Here is a 12,823-nt window from a genome sequence, read left to right as displayed (position 1 = left end):
GACCACCAGGATAAACTTCATTCGTTACAATTTGCTTTTTTATTTTGCCAGTTAACTTACATCTACCTTGAGGGTGTCTGCTGTAGAAGAGGTCAGTTACTATTTTTCTTCATAATAGAATGCTAGGATTTCGTGTAAACATAGCTATTCTCTAGAATAATAAGGGCTCAGTAATACCTGCCATTTCCTTAGTCACAATGAAATCCTCCTCCATAAATTCAATCTCTCTGGCAGAGAGTGATTTTGTTAATAGAGTTTTTACAAAAAGTATTCTTTTCTTTCTAACACAAAAGAGCAGCATAATGCTGTTTATCACCCTGCCACTTATTGGTCTGGGAAATAAGTGTCCTAGCATGATTGTATTCAGCAGTCAATGGAAGTTTCAGCTAGTGTTTAAGATTAAGGGTTCTTATTTCCACAGCCAAAACCTAGTAGTAAAAATATACATCTTTTCTAAATCTGTTTACTTAAATCCCCAACGCTCATGGTCTCAAGAACAACCTTAGAACATTGTGAACAAGCTGACATGATGAATATCTATAAGTAATAAAATCTAAATTATAAAGTTGAAGATACAGCAGCTGAGGGTCCTCTTTATCTACTCATCCCCTCTCTTGTTACTTCTTCCATGCAACAAAACAGGACAAAAGAGAAATTTTAAGGACTGCCCTATACGGTGTGAACGAGTAATGTCCATTTTTTTCTGTTTGATTGCATAGTCATAATAATAAATTGTATTTACAGTGAAAAAAACATATTATAATTATGTAAAACCAATTAAACAAATAAAATGAAAGAAGCCCCTACTTTATATTCCAAATTAATGAATCATACAAATTACACAAATGATGCAGATTTTATCAGAGATCATATGATTATTGTTTTCATCCCAACAGGACAAGATAAAATCAACAGTGGCAAGAACCAACAAGAAAACTAGCAGTCTAGTGGACCAATCAGCTCAGGGACCTCTACACCAATAAACACAAATAAAAAGGAATTACACTGATTTATATTTATATACAGCAAATTACAAATGTAACGAAAATTGCTTTATAAGTTCAATTCAAATTCAAATATGTATATAAAAAATGAATATGAACAAAAGCAGCCACCTTCTACCATTTTGCAACATTAGCAGGAACAGCTTTCAGAAAATATAGGATATAACCTAAGTAGGTATAGGTTAGCCATGCTTAACTGTAACAAATTTGATTAAAGAAATGAATCTGTTATTCCAATCCCACTTAATTTTATTTTGTACATTTTGTAATTGCTTCTAAATCCAGTTGCAATGAAAAGCTGTAAAAAGCATATCCCACAATCAATGAATAACAACGTCAACCATTCATTTAGCAATTCACTAGTCATTTGCAACCATTGTGAGAAAGTTATTAATTATGATTTAGCAGATGATTTCACCGGTTTGACAGTTAAATGCAAAGTATTTAACTGAGCAATTTACAATCCAATTTATAATATTTTCTTTATTATACTCTTAATTAGTGCCTTAAATAGCAGAATGATTTGCAAATCAATTTGAAAGAACCTTGTTAATGGTTTTAAAGTGTAGCACATATCGCTCCTATTCTTAAAATGTATTCAATGCTATAGAACCTATAGCTTCCTCCTGCAGATCATTTTTGCTTTGCACTAAGAAGAAATAAGGTCCTCACAGAATGACAAAGACTTGATATTTACTGACCAGCAAATTAATGCGGTTTTCAAAATAATTACAAATTCCAACTCAAATTGTGGGGTTTCATATTTATTTAGGAGGAGTTGGCCTTGAGGTTAAGTGATCAGTCTTTGGTGTGGGATCTCATGCTAGAAACCATGGTTCAATTCCTAAAGGCCCTGGACAAGTCACTTAGTGGTCTATTTATCATGCTGTGTAAAAAGTGAAGTGAAACATTACAGGTGATGTTGCTACCAGTCAGATTTTGTTTTTGTTTTCTAATTGTTGAAATCGAATTGCTGATTTGTTGCTCTAGGCAACATCACCGGTAATGCTTCACTCCACTTTGTACAAAGCATGAGAAATGGGTCCCTTAACCTCCTGGTGTCCCAACGTGCCTATAATAGCTGCCTTGGCTGCTGTAAAAGCAATTTGAGTCCCACAGGAGAAAAGCACTGTATAAATAATTCCCTTTCCCTGAAATTGTTTCACATTTTAATAAATATTTGGTCACATCTGTAAAATTACAAATTTAGTTGGTAAAAAGGGTCAAAATGTTTCATAGGGATAAAGTTAGAAAATGAGTGTGGGGGAAAAGTACTGAGAAGCCCAGGTTTTTTTGAGTTCCTTTGCCAGCTACACATTCATTTCACATTCACAAAAAGTAATTGATTGGAAAACATAGACAACAGGTAAATCTCTGCATTGTTTATCATTCATTTTATCTAGCATAGCTGATGCCTAATTTTAAATTTAAATTGTATTTACTGTATCCTGTTGAGTGTAGTTAGAATAATTAAACCCTAACCTGCTAGAAGTCATTTTGAAAATTTTCACTAGTGAAACTGATGAAAAAAGGATGTCTTCCTCTCGATGTGTTCATCTCTACATCCTAACCAGTCACACATTATTTCTGTCTAGTACTTTTTTTATTGCTCCTTTTTCCCTATTTTGATTTCAAATGGTTATATTTACCAAAGTATTTTAGTTTTTGCATAAGTGAAGGTAGAGAGATATGGTTGTTTTGTATTCTCGTCTGCCAGTGGTGATTATTTTGTTTGATTCTATCTTACTGATGAGCTCAATTGGCATATAATTTACACATATAGAAACACTCCTTTCTAGCGCTGTTGTTGATTAGGGCTTGTTGAAATGGTTTTATGTTGATTTCTTATAAATGTAAAGTATACTTCCTTGAAATCAAGCCCCAAGTTTCTTTCAAGTCTGCTGATGTCTGCCCCGTCTGGCACTAGCCTTATTCCTTCAAATTTAGGTTCATGGTATTTTCCCCTGTTTTTTATTATCACAGAAGTACTTGAATCTATTTGAGGAGAAGTGACATGCAGGCTTTTTCTTGCTGTAATTGACCAATGTGTCTCATAATAAGAAGCACTGATGGCGGAGCACACCAAGACTTAGTGTCTTCAGGCTGGTTGCGGCTCTCACAAGACTCCGGTAGCTCCCCTGAAGATCCCATTACTGGCAACAACAATCTCTCATTCAGAGTGCAGACCAATTCACACTGAAGTCGATTTAAATAAAATCCTACGCGTAGGATTTTCTTTGCACACCCACTGTTTTCCAGATTTCCTTTTTTGGCACCCCTAGGCCGCCTGGGTCTTAGTGCTCACCCATGAACGTGCGACCCCCCTGTGAGCGCATGCTCACCAGTGCTGCTCAAGATGTGAAAAAATTGTGATGTCACAGTAAGGGGTATTATACCAAATCACAGTAAAATTTAAAGTCACTGCATTAAATCTGCTGTGTAAGACATTGATTTGAACTCCTAAAATGACCTTTTATCCTCAAAGGCCAAATATAATTTCTTGTCAATACTCTTTCAAATCACTTTTTCAGTGTCGTCTTCAATAGAGTATCATCTTCTACTTTACCTGTCTCTTTTGGGATTCCTCAAGGCTCTGTTCTAGGCTTCCTATTGTTTTTTTCTGTATATCTCCACCCTTTTCCAACTAATCAAGTCATATGGTTTCCAATACCACCTCTGTGTTGATGATACTTTGGGCCAGATTAAATTCAGAGAGAAAAAATTATCTCAAGGTTTATCATGTCATGGATGAGATTCAATTCAAGGAGAAAAAAGTTTTATTATCCTGTATGAACTACCAAATTCCCTATACACAAACTTTAACAGATTTTCTTTCACAAAAAAAAATTGATTATATGCTCTATAATGGGAATAGAAATTGGACATTACTTCCCACAAAATCCCTGAGACAAATGTTTTACACTAAGGGGCTGATATATCAACCTTCTTATCTTTTTTCCCACAGATCACAAGAATAACTCTAATAAAAAAAAAACTAACATGGCCATGTAAAAGTCAATGGGATCTGTTCTTAGCAAACTATAAATTCAGCAAATTCAGCAAACTTGTGTGCTTGCACGCAGCATGCCCCCGGTCCAGGCCAATATCACATGGAAACCAAACAGAAGTTGGGGAGCATGTCGGCAGCTGAATCATAATATCTTCATTTATTGGAAATGATTAAAAGTGTAAATATCATAGCAGTGACTTGTACCCCTACGCTTGACGCGTTTTGTGGCATCTCGCCACTTCCTCAGAAGCATAAGGTATGCCAACCCCCACACCAGTTAATATAGCACCACAAAAAGCCTCACAAACCACGCCCATAAAAACATTAACCCCGATCAGGATTAATACAGAGATAAATTAGTACCAAACACATTGTGCATTGCATAAACCCGTTTAAACTTACAAAAGAGTTTTCTACACAGTAGTGGAATGTTACAAATTGCTACTATACAGTATATAAGTTTAGTATACAATGTTTGTTATTAGTTACATAATACTTGCAAAATTTCTATATTACAATGTAGCAGATATTAGGCTGTCAGGCATATTCTTTTAGGGGTTAGTTTCACACTAATAGAGTGCAATATATTACATATATGCAAGATAACACTTACACAGTAAGATCCCAAATACAAAATATATACAATAAAACTCTATGCACACTAAAGAAATGCACTAGTTGCAAAAACAAGCGAGTTCCCACTCTCTGTTAAGCCCACCATAATTCTCAGTAGTTTTCAACTGCATTTGTGGATCCCAATATGTGGGGAAGACCATCAGGACAACCAGCACTCGGGTGTCAGAACATATGTCAGCTGTGGAACGTTTGGATACTAAATCAGCTATAGCTAAGCATTTGATAGACAAACACCAGGGTGTATCATGCGTAAGTTTTCAAATTATAGATAGACCCCAAAATGATATGAGGAAGGGCAATTTAGATCAAAAGCTGTGTCGTCTCGAGGCTTTTTGGATCTATCAGTTGAAAACTACTGAAAATTATGGTGGGCTTAACAGAGAGTGGGAACTCGCTTGTTTTTGCAACTAGTGCATTTCTTTAGTGTGCATAGATGTTTTATAGTATATATTTTGTATTTGGGATCTTACTGTGTAAGTGTTATCTTACATATATTATATTGCACTCTATTAGTGTGAAACTAACCCCTAAAAGAATATGCCTGACACTCTATCCTCAGTAAACAGCTACCATAAACAAAATTCAAGTTTGTGTAGGGGTATTGAGGGGATCTCCAAAACATTTGGGTCTTTCCACTCAAAACAGTGTTTCTGCTAAAAGTGTAAGCAAACATCCACAGATTTTGTAAGAAGGAAATAAGCAATATTAAGAAAATGGAAGAGTTCATGGTAAATGAAGGAAGCCTTTAATTTTTTTTTTTAACTTCTGCTCCTATAACCTAATTATTTTAACTGATTGTTAAAAACTGACATTGGTAAGTTTACTGACCTCCTGGGCTTCTGTTTATGTCATTGTCTGTACCACTGTATGAGTTGTCTCTGGTTTCTTCTACCTCATATTCACTACCACTTGGTGCCATTCTTGACTCTGGCTTACGAGCAAGAGGAGGGTAATTAGTTCTTCCTGGATTGGCAGCAGTTGATTCCTTTTCTTAAAGCATAGAAATAGAGAATATAGTTATACATATATATTCCTATATTTAATAAAGCATGGTGTCAGTATCTTTTCAAAACCAGCCATGCAATTTGCCATTTGCTCTTCCTCCGTTATACTTTGGTCTTCTGTTGGCCTGTAAAATAATATCTATCTATAATACACAAAAGCCATGAATATCCTGTAAATTATATCCTTATAAACGGTGAGTAGTGATGTCATCAGTTATAAACGGTGAGTAGTGATGTAATTTCTGTCACATGACTCACTAAAATTTGTGTATTATAATTAATAAAGTACCCCCAGTTGTAAAATATGAGGATATTATAAGTTACCTCGGAGTTCCATGACCTGTATAAAAACACTCGGCCTTCGGCCTCGTGTTTTTATATGGTAATGAAACTCCTCGGTAACTTATAATATCCTTATATTTTACAAGAGGGGCTACTTTATTCACTATATATCTATATCTATCTACTTTTTAATGCAAGAATGTAATATGTTTTGCAAAAAAGCGTTCACAAAGACCATTGCGAATGTAAGCGTCCATGTTTGAATCCTTTTTGCCCAATTACAGACCTCAAAGACTTCCTCGTAAAGTTTGCGGCCAAATGGTTTTTGTGAACAGTCGCAGTGTATGTAATAAAATTTTGCAATCCAAAGCGTATTTTGCGACTTAATATTTAATGAAACTCCAGAGCCGGTGTTAATGCTAACCTTTGCATAGCCATGTAATATTCACCAGCTAATGATTTTACATTGTGAGCAGCAACAAACATTTGCAAAAAACACCATTTTAAACATCACTTGTGATTTTTAATTACACTCCCCCTTATACTGTATGTCTACATACATACACAGTGTTCCCTTTTTGCTGCATTCCCACAGGGTAAAGTCTCTTCATAATGCTGCTTTTAAAATCAGTTTTATGTCATTCTCTTTACAAATATTGATAATACGATATTAAACACCCTAACGTGTTTAGAAAATTATGAAACAAGAGGGCATTGAGATGAGTATAACGTTGATGCTGAAAGAAAACAATGGCTTCTTTGGGGAAGGCACAGTCTGCAAGTCGTTTGTGGAAAAAGAGATTACCTGGGAGCACACAGATACACTCAACCTTTGTGTGCAACATGTGAACAGCTGCCCCAGTAAGCTTGATAGTCCAGAACCATGTAGGAGGCACAGTGCACCACAAGGAGGTCTTAAAAATCCAGGAGGCCAAATTCCTGCCTTTTCGGAACACAAAAGAGGATGTTCTGGAGGAGGTACCCTCTTTCGTGTTCCAGAAAGGCAGGAACTTAGCCTCTTGGATTTCTAAGAGCCTTTTTCATTCAGAGAACAATGTACAGAGTAAAACTTGGTTGAAATATAAAAGAACTTACAAGTGTGGACGCAGGAGATGTAAGGCATGTAATGCGATTCAGATATCTAAAGATTTTGTTAGTTCATATACCAAAAGGAAATACAAAATTCCTCAAATACTTTAATAGCTTGCCAAGAGGGGTGGTCTATTTATCAACTGCAGAAAGGGGCGAACAGAAATCGGCTATAGCCAGACATGTGAAATTGGAACATGTAGATCCTACAAACATCTATTTTCAGGTTATTGACAAACCACGCACAGAAATTAGGAAAGGGAATGTGAACAAAAGGTTACTAGCTGAGGAAATATACTGAATATACTGAATCAGACCATTGAGGAATATGGGGGTATAAACCGGGATTGGGAATTGTCATGTTATTTTTGAAATCTTGATGTGTTATACAATTTTGTAGATTGATACATTTATATTTACTTTATTTTATACTTTCCTTTATTGTTGATGGTTTTTTAGTTTCCTTTTCTTTAGGTTATGTGTATTTGTGTTTTGTTCTTTTTGCATTTTGATCATGTCTAAGGGTTTCATCTTTTTATGGGTGATTTAAGTCGATGTGTGTTTGAACCAATGTGCTTTTGAGATGACAGTTAAGTATTTATTTTCACTACATTATATATGTTAAGTCTAATATCGTTTAACATTATTCCACAGATGCCATAACTGCCTCTGACAAATACTATTGAAGTCAATGGCATCCATAGGAAGTCATCATTGGAATTTCTTTGCCAATGGAAAATTGGCATCAGGCAAAATGATCAATAACATTGAGAAATCAAAGGATTTCTATAACCATTTAATTATTACATGGATCCTATTTATTATTTTTAGTTAACATATTTTATTATTTTATTTTCCATTCAAATACAGCTAACACAAATACTATTATATAGCTGTGAGGAAGTCATTCGACTTCCAGACGTAATGTATGGACCACCTGTACATTGCAGATATCAAATACAATGTTTAGAAGACAAAGAATGACAATACTTATGTTGAGATAAACATTGTTCACATGTCATTCTTGGCTCTCAACAGAACTCTAGGGTCAAACCCATTTTCCTATAAAATAGGACTTATTTGACATTATACAGAATACACAGTTTATTTGTGAGTGCTGGGTGAACAGAGGCAAAAAAGATATGGAGGAAGTGTTAGTCTGTAGATACCTTCTCTTAAGCATGTCATACATTCCACGATAAAATAAATACAAATAATTGAGAATGTAATTTTGTTTCTCCAGGGGGGTTAAAAGAATTAAATTTTCACAATAACAGAATGAGGTAGAGGTAGAGGTAGAGAGATGCCTTTTCTATTAAATGGATTACTATAATTTAGATATGACCTCTGATGAATCTGATAACCTTGTCAAACTAATAAGAAACAAAAAATGGACATGTATATTAATTACCACAGTACTTGAGGACAACACTGAAAATAGAAGAGGTTTATGGAAACCATAATTGAAATATTAAAACCTTGGGCTGGGTTGAGAAGCAGAGGTTTGGGACAGGCAAGGGGCATGTTAGAACTAATTCACTAGAATTCAGCATTGTTGATAGATAACCATAACTGGGGTGATTCATGGTGTGCTTTCGTTAAAAGTGCATGTTAAGTATGTTATAGAATGGCTAATTCTAAGCAACTTTTTATTTGGCCTTCATTTTTTTGTTTTTTGAATTGTTTGCGTTTTTATTCAGACTCTTTGCAGTTTTCGATTGAGGGCAACTGACCCCATCTAAAAAACAAACGCTCTGTAAGGCTACAAACGTATTGTTATTGCTACTTTTTTATTGTTCATCTTTCTATTCATGCCCTCTCCTAAAACTGAAAAGCTGAAAAACAATTAAAATTTTCTTAGATTGTCAAGCCTTTTATGTTGATCAATGAGGTAAACACATTACTAGGAACTTTGATTTCATAAAAGTAGTTCATAATGTTAAACAATCTCAATCTGCAACAAACTGCAGTAAACACATCAGCACAGAAAAACTGCTTGCCTCATGCTCTCCATTCGCTTCTTACCTTCTGTGCTCTGTGCTCCCTTTGAAAAACATTTTATTCTGGCATAATAAAAAGCCGTGTTTGTTTCCCTATGTATATCTATAATTCATTGCTATACTACTCAATCCCCTCAGTTTTCTAAGCACCAGCAAATTGATAACAATTGCAAGGTACTAAACATTTCTTAGCGAGGGGAAAAATGCATAATCCAATCCATGCAATTGTTTTTCCTGTACAGAACAGAACAACATGCGATACGGCTTCAATGAGCAGCGACAGATTTAATAACACAAAAGTGCGCGCATTACATTTAAAGCTGGTTACCATGGTAATTATGGAAAGCAGATGTTATAATGCATTTGGTTGTACATTTAAAGATACTCAGTTTTCTGTAAGCAAAGTATTTCCACTTACCATAGGGTTCTTGATCTGGCTGCGCAGCAAGCTCAGGTTGGGCTTAAAACAACAAGTAAAACAAATAATTAGCATCATTACACTACACAGTAAATCACTCATATTTACATGGCAAATGTCATATCAGGATCACACAAAGCTGTGTAGCGAGACATGTCTAGCAGGGGATATTAATAAACGCAACCGGCATAGGCTTTACTTGTACTGGTTGTCCTTGTACAGCGTGGGCAAAAAATCACTTTCATATGATGTGACCACTATCCCTTGACAGATATTGCTGTGAGCCAGAATGACCCAGTAAAACCATGTCCATACTTTATCTAAGTAATTCTAAAACAACTGGACTTGCTGAGTAATCATTGAAGACATTTCACTACTCATCCGAGCAGCTTATTCAGTTCATACTTAGAAGTTAAAGCAAAATAAAATGCAACTACTTGATTTGTCACTGTCCCTTTCTGTTTTTCTGTGAAATAGTGAACAGATAACATAGCTACAATACATAATTCACAATACAAAAAGGCTTGCAATTATATTAGAGGCTATAAAAAAAATCAGTTCTACATATTTAACTGTTCTATTAAAGAAACTATAATTTTGTTCAATTAAGATAACAAACAGTGAAGAAAGCCATGCTTTAATGTACAGGTATAGGATCCCTTATCCGGAAATCCGATATCCAGAAAGCTCCGAATTACGGAATGGCTGTCTCCCATAGACTCCATTTTATCCAAATAATCCAAAATTTTAAAAATGATTTCCTTTTTCTCTGTAATAATAAAACAGTAACTTGTACTTGATCCCAACTAAGATATAATTAATCCTTATTGGAGGCAAAACCAGCCTATTGGGTTTATTTAATGTTTAAATGAATTTCTAGTAGACTTAAGTCATGAAGACCCAAATTACGGAAAGATCCGTTATTCGGAAAACCCCAGGTCCCGAGCATTCTGGATAACAGGTCCCATAACTGTATTTGTATTTCTTATTCATAGCAATATAGAGTTTGCATTATGACGGTATTGTTTGTAAGCCCCTTCCTCAATGTGTGTTCCCATTCTATATGTTAATATCTACTTCAGTTGAACTGCCTTCATTTATTTGTGGCAACACATCCTACAGTTTATTAAGCCTGTGTCTGTCTGCTAGAGATGTCGCGAACTGTTCGCCGGCGAACTTGTTCGCGCGAACATCGGGTGTTCGCGCTCGCCGGAAGTTCGCGAACGTCGCGCGACGTTCGCCATTTTGGGTTCGCCATTGTTGGCGCTTTTTTTTGCCCTCTCACCCCAGACCAGCAGGTACATGGCAGCCAATCAGGAAGCTCTCCCCTGGACCACTCCCCTTCCCTATAAAAACCGAAGCCCTGCAGCGTTTTTTCACTCTGCCTGTGTGTGCTGAAGAGATAGTGTAGGGAGAGAGCTGCTGCCTGTTAGTGATTTCAGGGACAGTTGAAAGTTTGCTGGCTAGTAATCGTTTTGATACTGCTCTGTTATTGGAGGGACAGAAGTCTGCAGGGGTTTGAGGGACATTTAAGCTTAGGTAGCTTTGCTGGCTAGTAATCTACCTTCTACTGCAGTGCTCTGTATGTAGCTGCAGTGGGCAGCTGTCCTGCTTCTGATCTCATCTGCTGACTGCTGCAATAACAGTAGTCCTTGTAAGGACTGCTTTTATTTATTTTTTTGTTGTTTTACTACTACTACTACTACTACTACTATAAGAGCCCAGTGCTATTAGTCTAGCAGTGTTGGGGAGTGGGACTGGTGTGCTAATCTGCTGCTCCTAGTAGTTCAGCAGCACCAACTTTAATTTTTTTTTTTTAATATTCATTTTTTTTTTATTTTACTTTTTTTTATTTTACTACCGCTGTAGTAGTGTATAAGTTGACCTTTTAGGCATTATTTGCCCTGTAGGCATTATTTGCACACTGTTTTCTTCAACCCGCCATCGAGCTGTGTGACCTTGTTCACATTCTGTCTAAATATCCATAATATTACCGTCTCCAGAAAAAACACCGGAGTCACTTTTTTCAAGCAGCCATAATATATTTTACGTAATCCGTATCCACCGCTGTAGTAGTGTATACGTTGGCCTTGTAGGCATTATTTGCACACTGTTTTCTTCAACCCGCCATCGAGCTGTGTGACCTTGTTCCCATTCTGTCTAAATATCCATAATATTACCGTCTCCAGAAAAAACACCGGAGTCACTTTTTTCAAGCAGCATTCATATATTTTACGTAATCCGTATCCACCGCTGTAGTAGTGTATACGTTGGCCTTGTAGGCATTATTTGCACACTGTTTTCTTCAACCCGCCATCGAGCTGTGTGACCTTGTTCCCATTCTGTCTAAATATCCATAATATTACCGTCTCCAGAAAAAACACCGGAGTCACTTTTTTCAAGCAGCATTCATATATTTTACGTAATCCGTATCCACCGCTGTAGTAGTGTATACGTTGGCCTTGTAGGCATTATTTGCACACTGTTTTCTTCAACCCGCCATCGAGCTGTGTGACCTTGTTCCCATTCTTTCTAAATATCCATAATATTACCGTCTCCAGAAAAAACACCGGAGTCACTTTTTTCAAGCAGCATTCATATATTTTACGTAATCCGTATCCACCGCTGTAGTAGTGTATACGTTGGCCTTGTAGGCATTATTTGCACAGTGTTTTCTTCAACCCGCCATCGAGCTGTGTGAGCTTGTTCACATTTTGTCTAAATATTGATAATATTATCGTCTCTAGAAAAACCACTTGAGTTACTTTTTTTCAAGCAGCATTCATATATTTTACGTAATCCGTATCCACCGCTGTAGTAGTGTATACGTTGACCTTGTAGGCATTGTTTGCCCAGTTTTTTTGGCCGCAGCCACTGAAGCACAGAGGCCAGAAAAAATATGCCATATAAATGCTGAAAATAGTCATTTTTTGCCATACGTTGACTCAACGTATATGGCAAAAAATGACTATTTTCAGCATTTATATGGCATATTTTTTCTGGCAACTGTGCTTCAGTGGCTGCGACCAAAAAAAATGCATATTTTCTGCATTTATATGGCATAATTTTTCTGGCCTCTGTGCTTCAGTGGCTGCAACCAAAAAAATTTATATTTTCAGCATTTATATGGCATAATTTTTCTGTCAACTGTGCTTCAGTGGCTGCGACCAAAAAAATGCATGTTTTCTGCATTTATATGGCATAATTTTTCTGGCCTCTGTGCTTCAGTGGCTGCAACCAAAAAAGTTTATATTTTCAGCATTTATATGGCATAATTTTTCTGTCAACTGTGCTTCAGTGGCTGCGACCAAAAAAATGCATATTTTCTGCATTTATATGGCATAATTTTTCTGGCCTCTGTGCTTCAGTGGCTGCAACCA

At 36.2% G+C, this 12,823-nt stretch overlaps 1 protein-coding gene across 2 annotated transcripts in view; it reads right to left on the bottom strand.

The window, feature by feature from the left end:
* The window catches only part of LOC108695671 (rabphilin-3A), a 121,231-nt gene that overhangs the window by 28,993 nt on the left and 79,415 nt on the right, over positions 1 to 12,823 (bottom strand). For both annotated transcript variants that reach the window (XM_041567840.1, XM_041567838.1), the window contains 2 exons: positions 9,444 to 9,485; positions 5,479 to 5,640 (listed from right to left, as the gene is read on the bottom strand). In XM_041567840.1, coding sequence (XP_041423774.1) covers positions 5,479 to 5,640; positions 9,444 to 9,485 — 204 coding nt within the window. The remainder of the gene's footprint in view (positions 1 to 5,478; positions 5,641 to 9,443; positions 9,486 to 12,823) is intronic.

The sequence above is a fragment of the Xenopus laevis genome, chromosome 1L (assembly GCF_017654675.1).
Source record: "Xenopus laevis strain J_2021 chromosome 1L, Xenopus_laevis_v10.1, whole genome shotgun sequence".
NCBI lineage: Eukaryota > Metazoa > Chordata > Amphibia > Anura > Pipidae > Xenopus > Xenopus laevis.
This window is presented reverse-complemented; position numbering and strand designations above follow the sequence as displayed.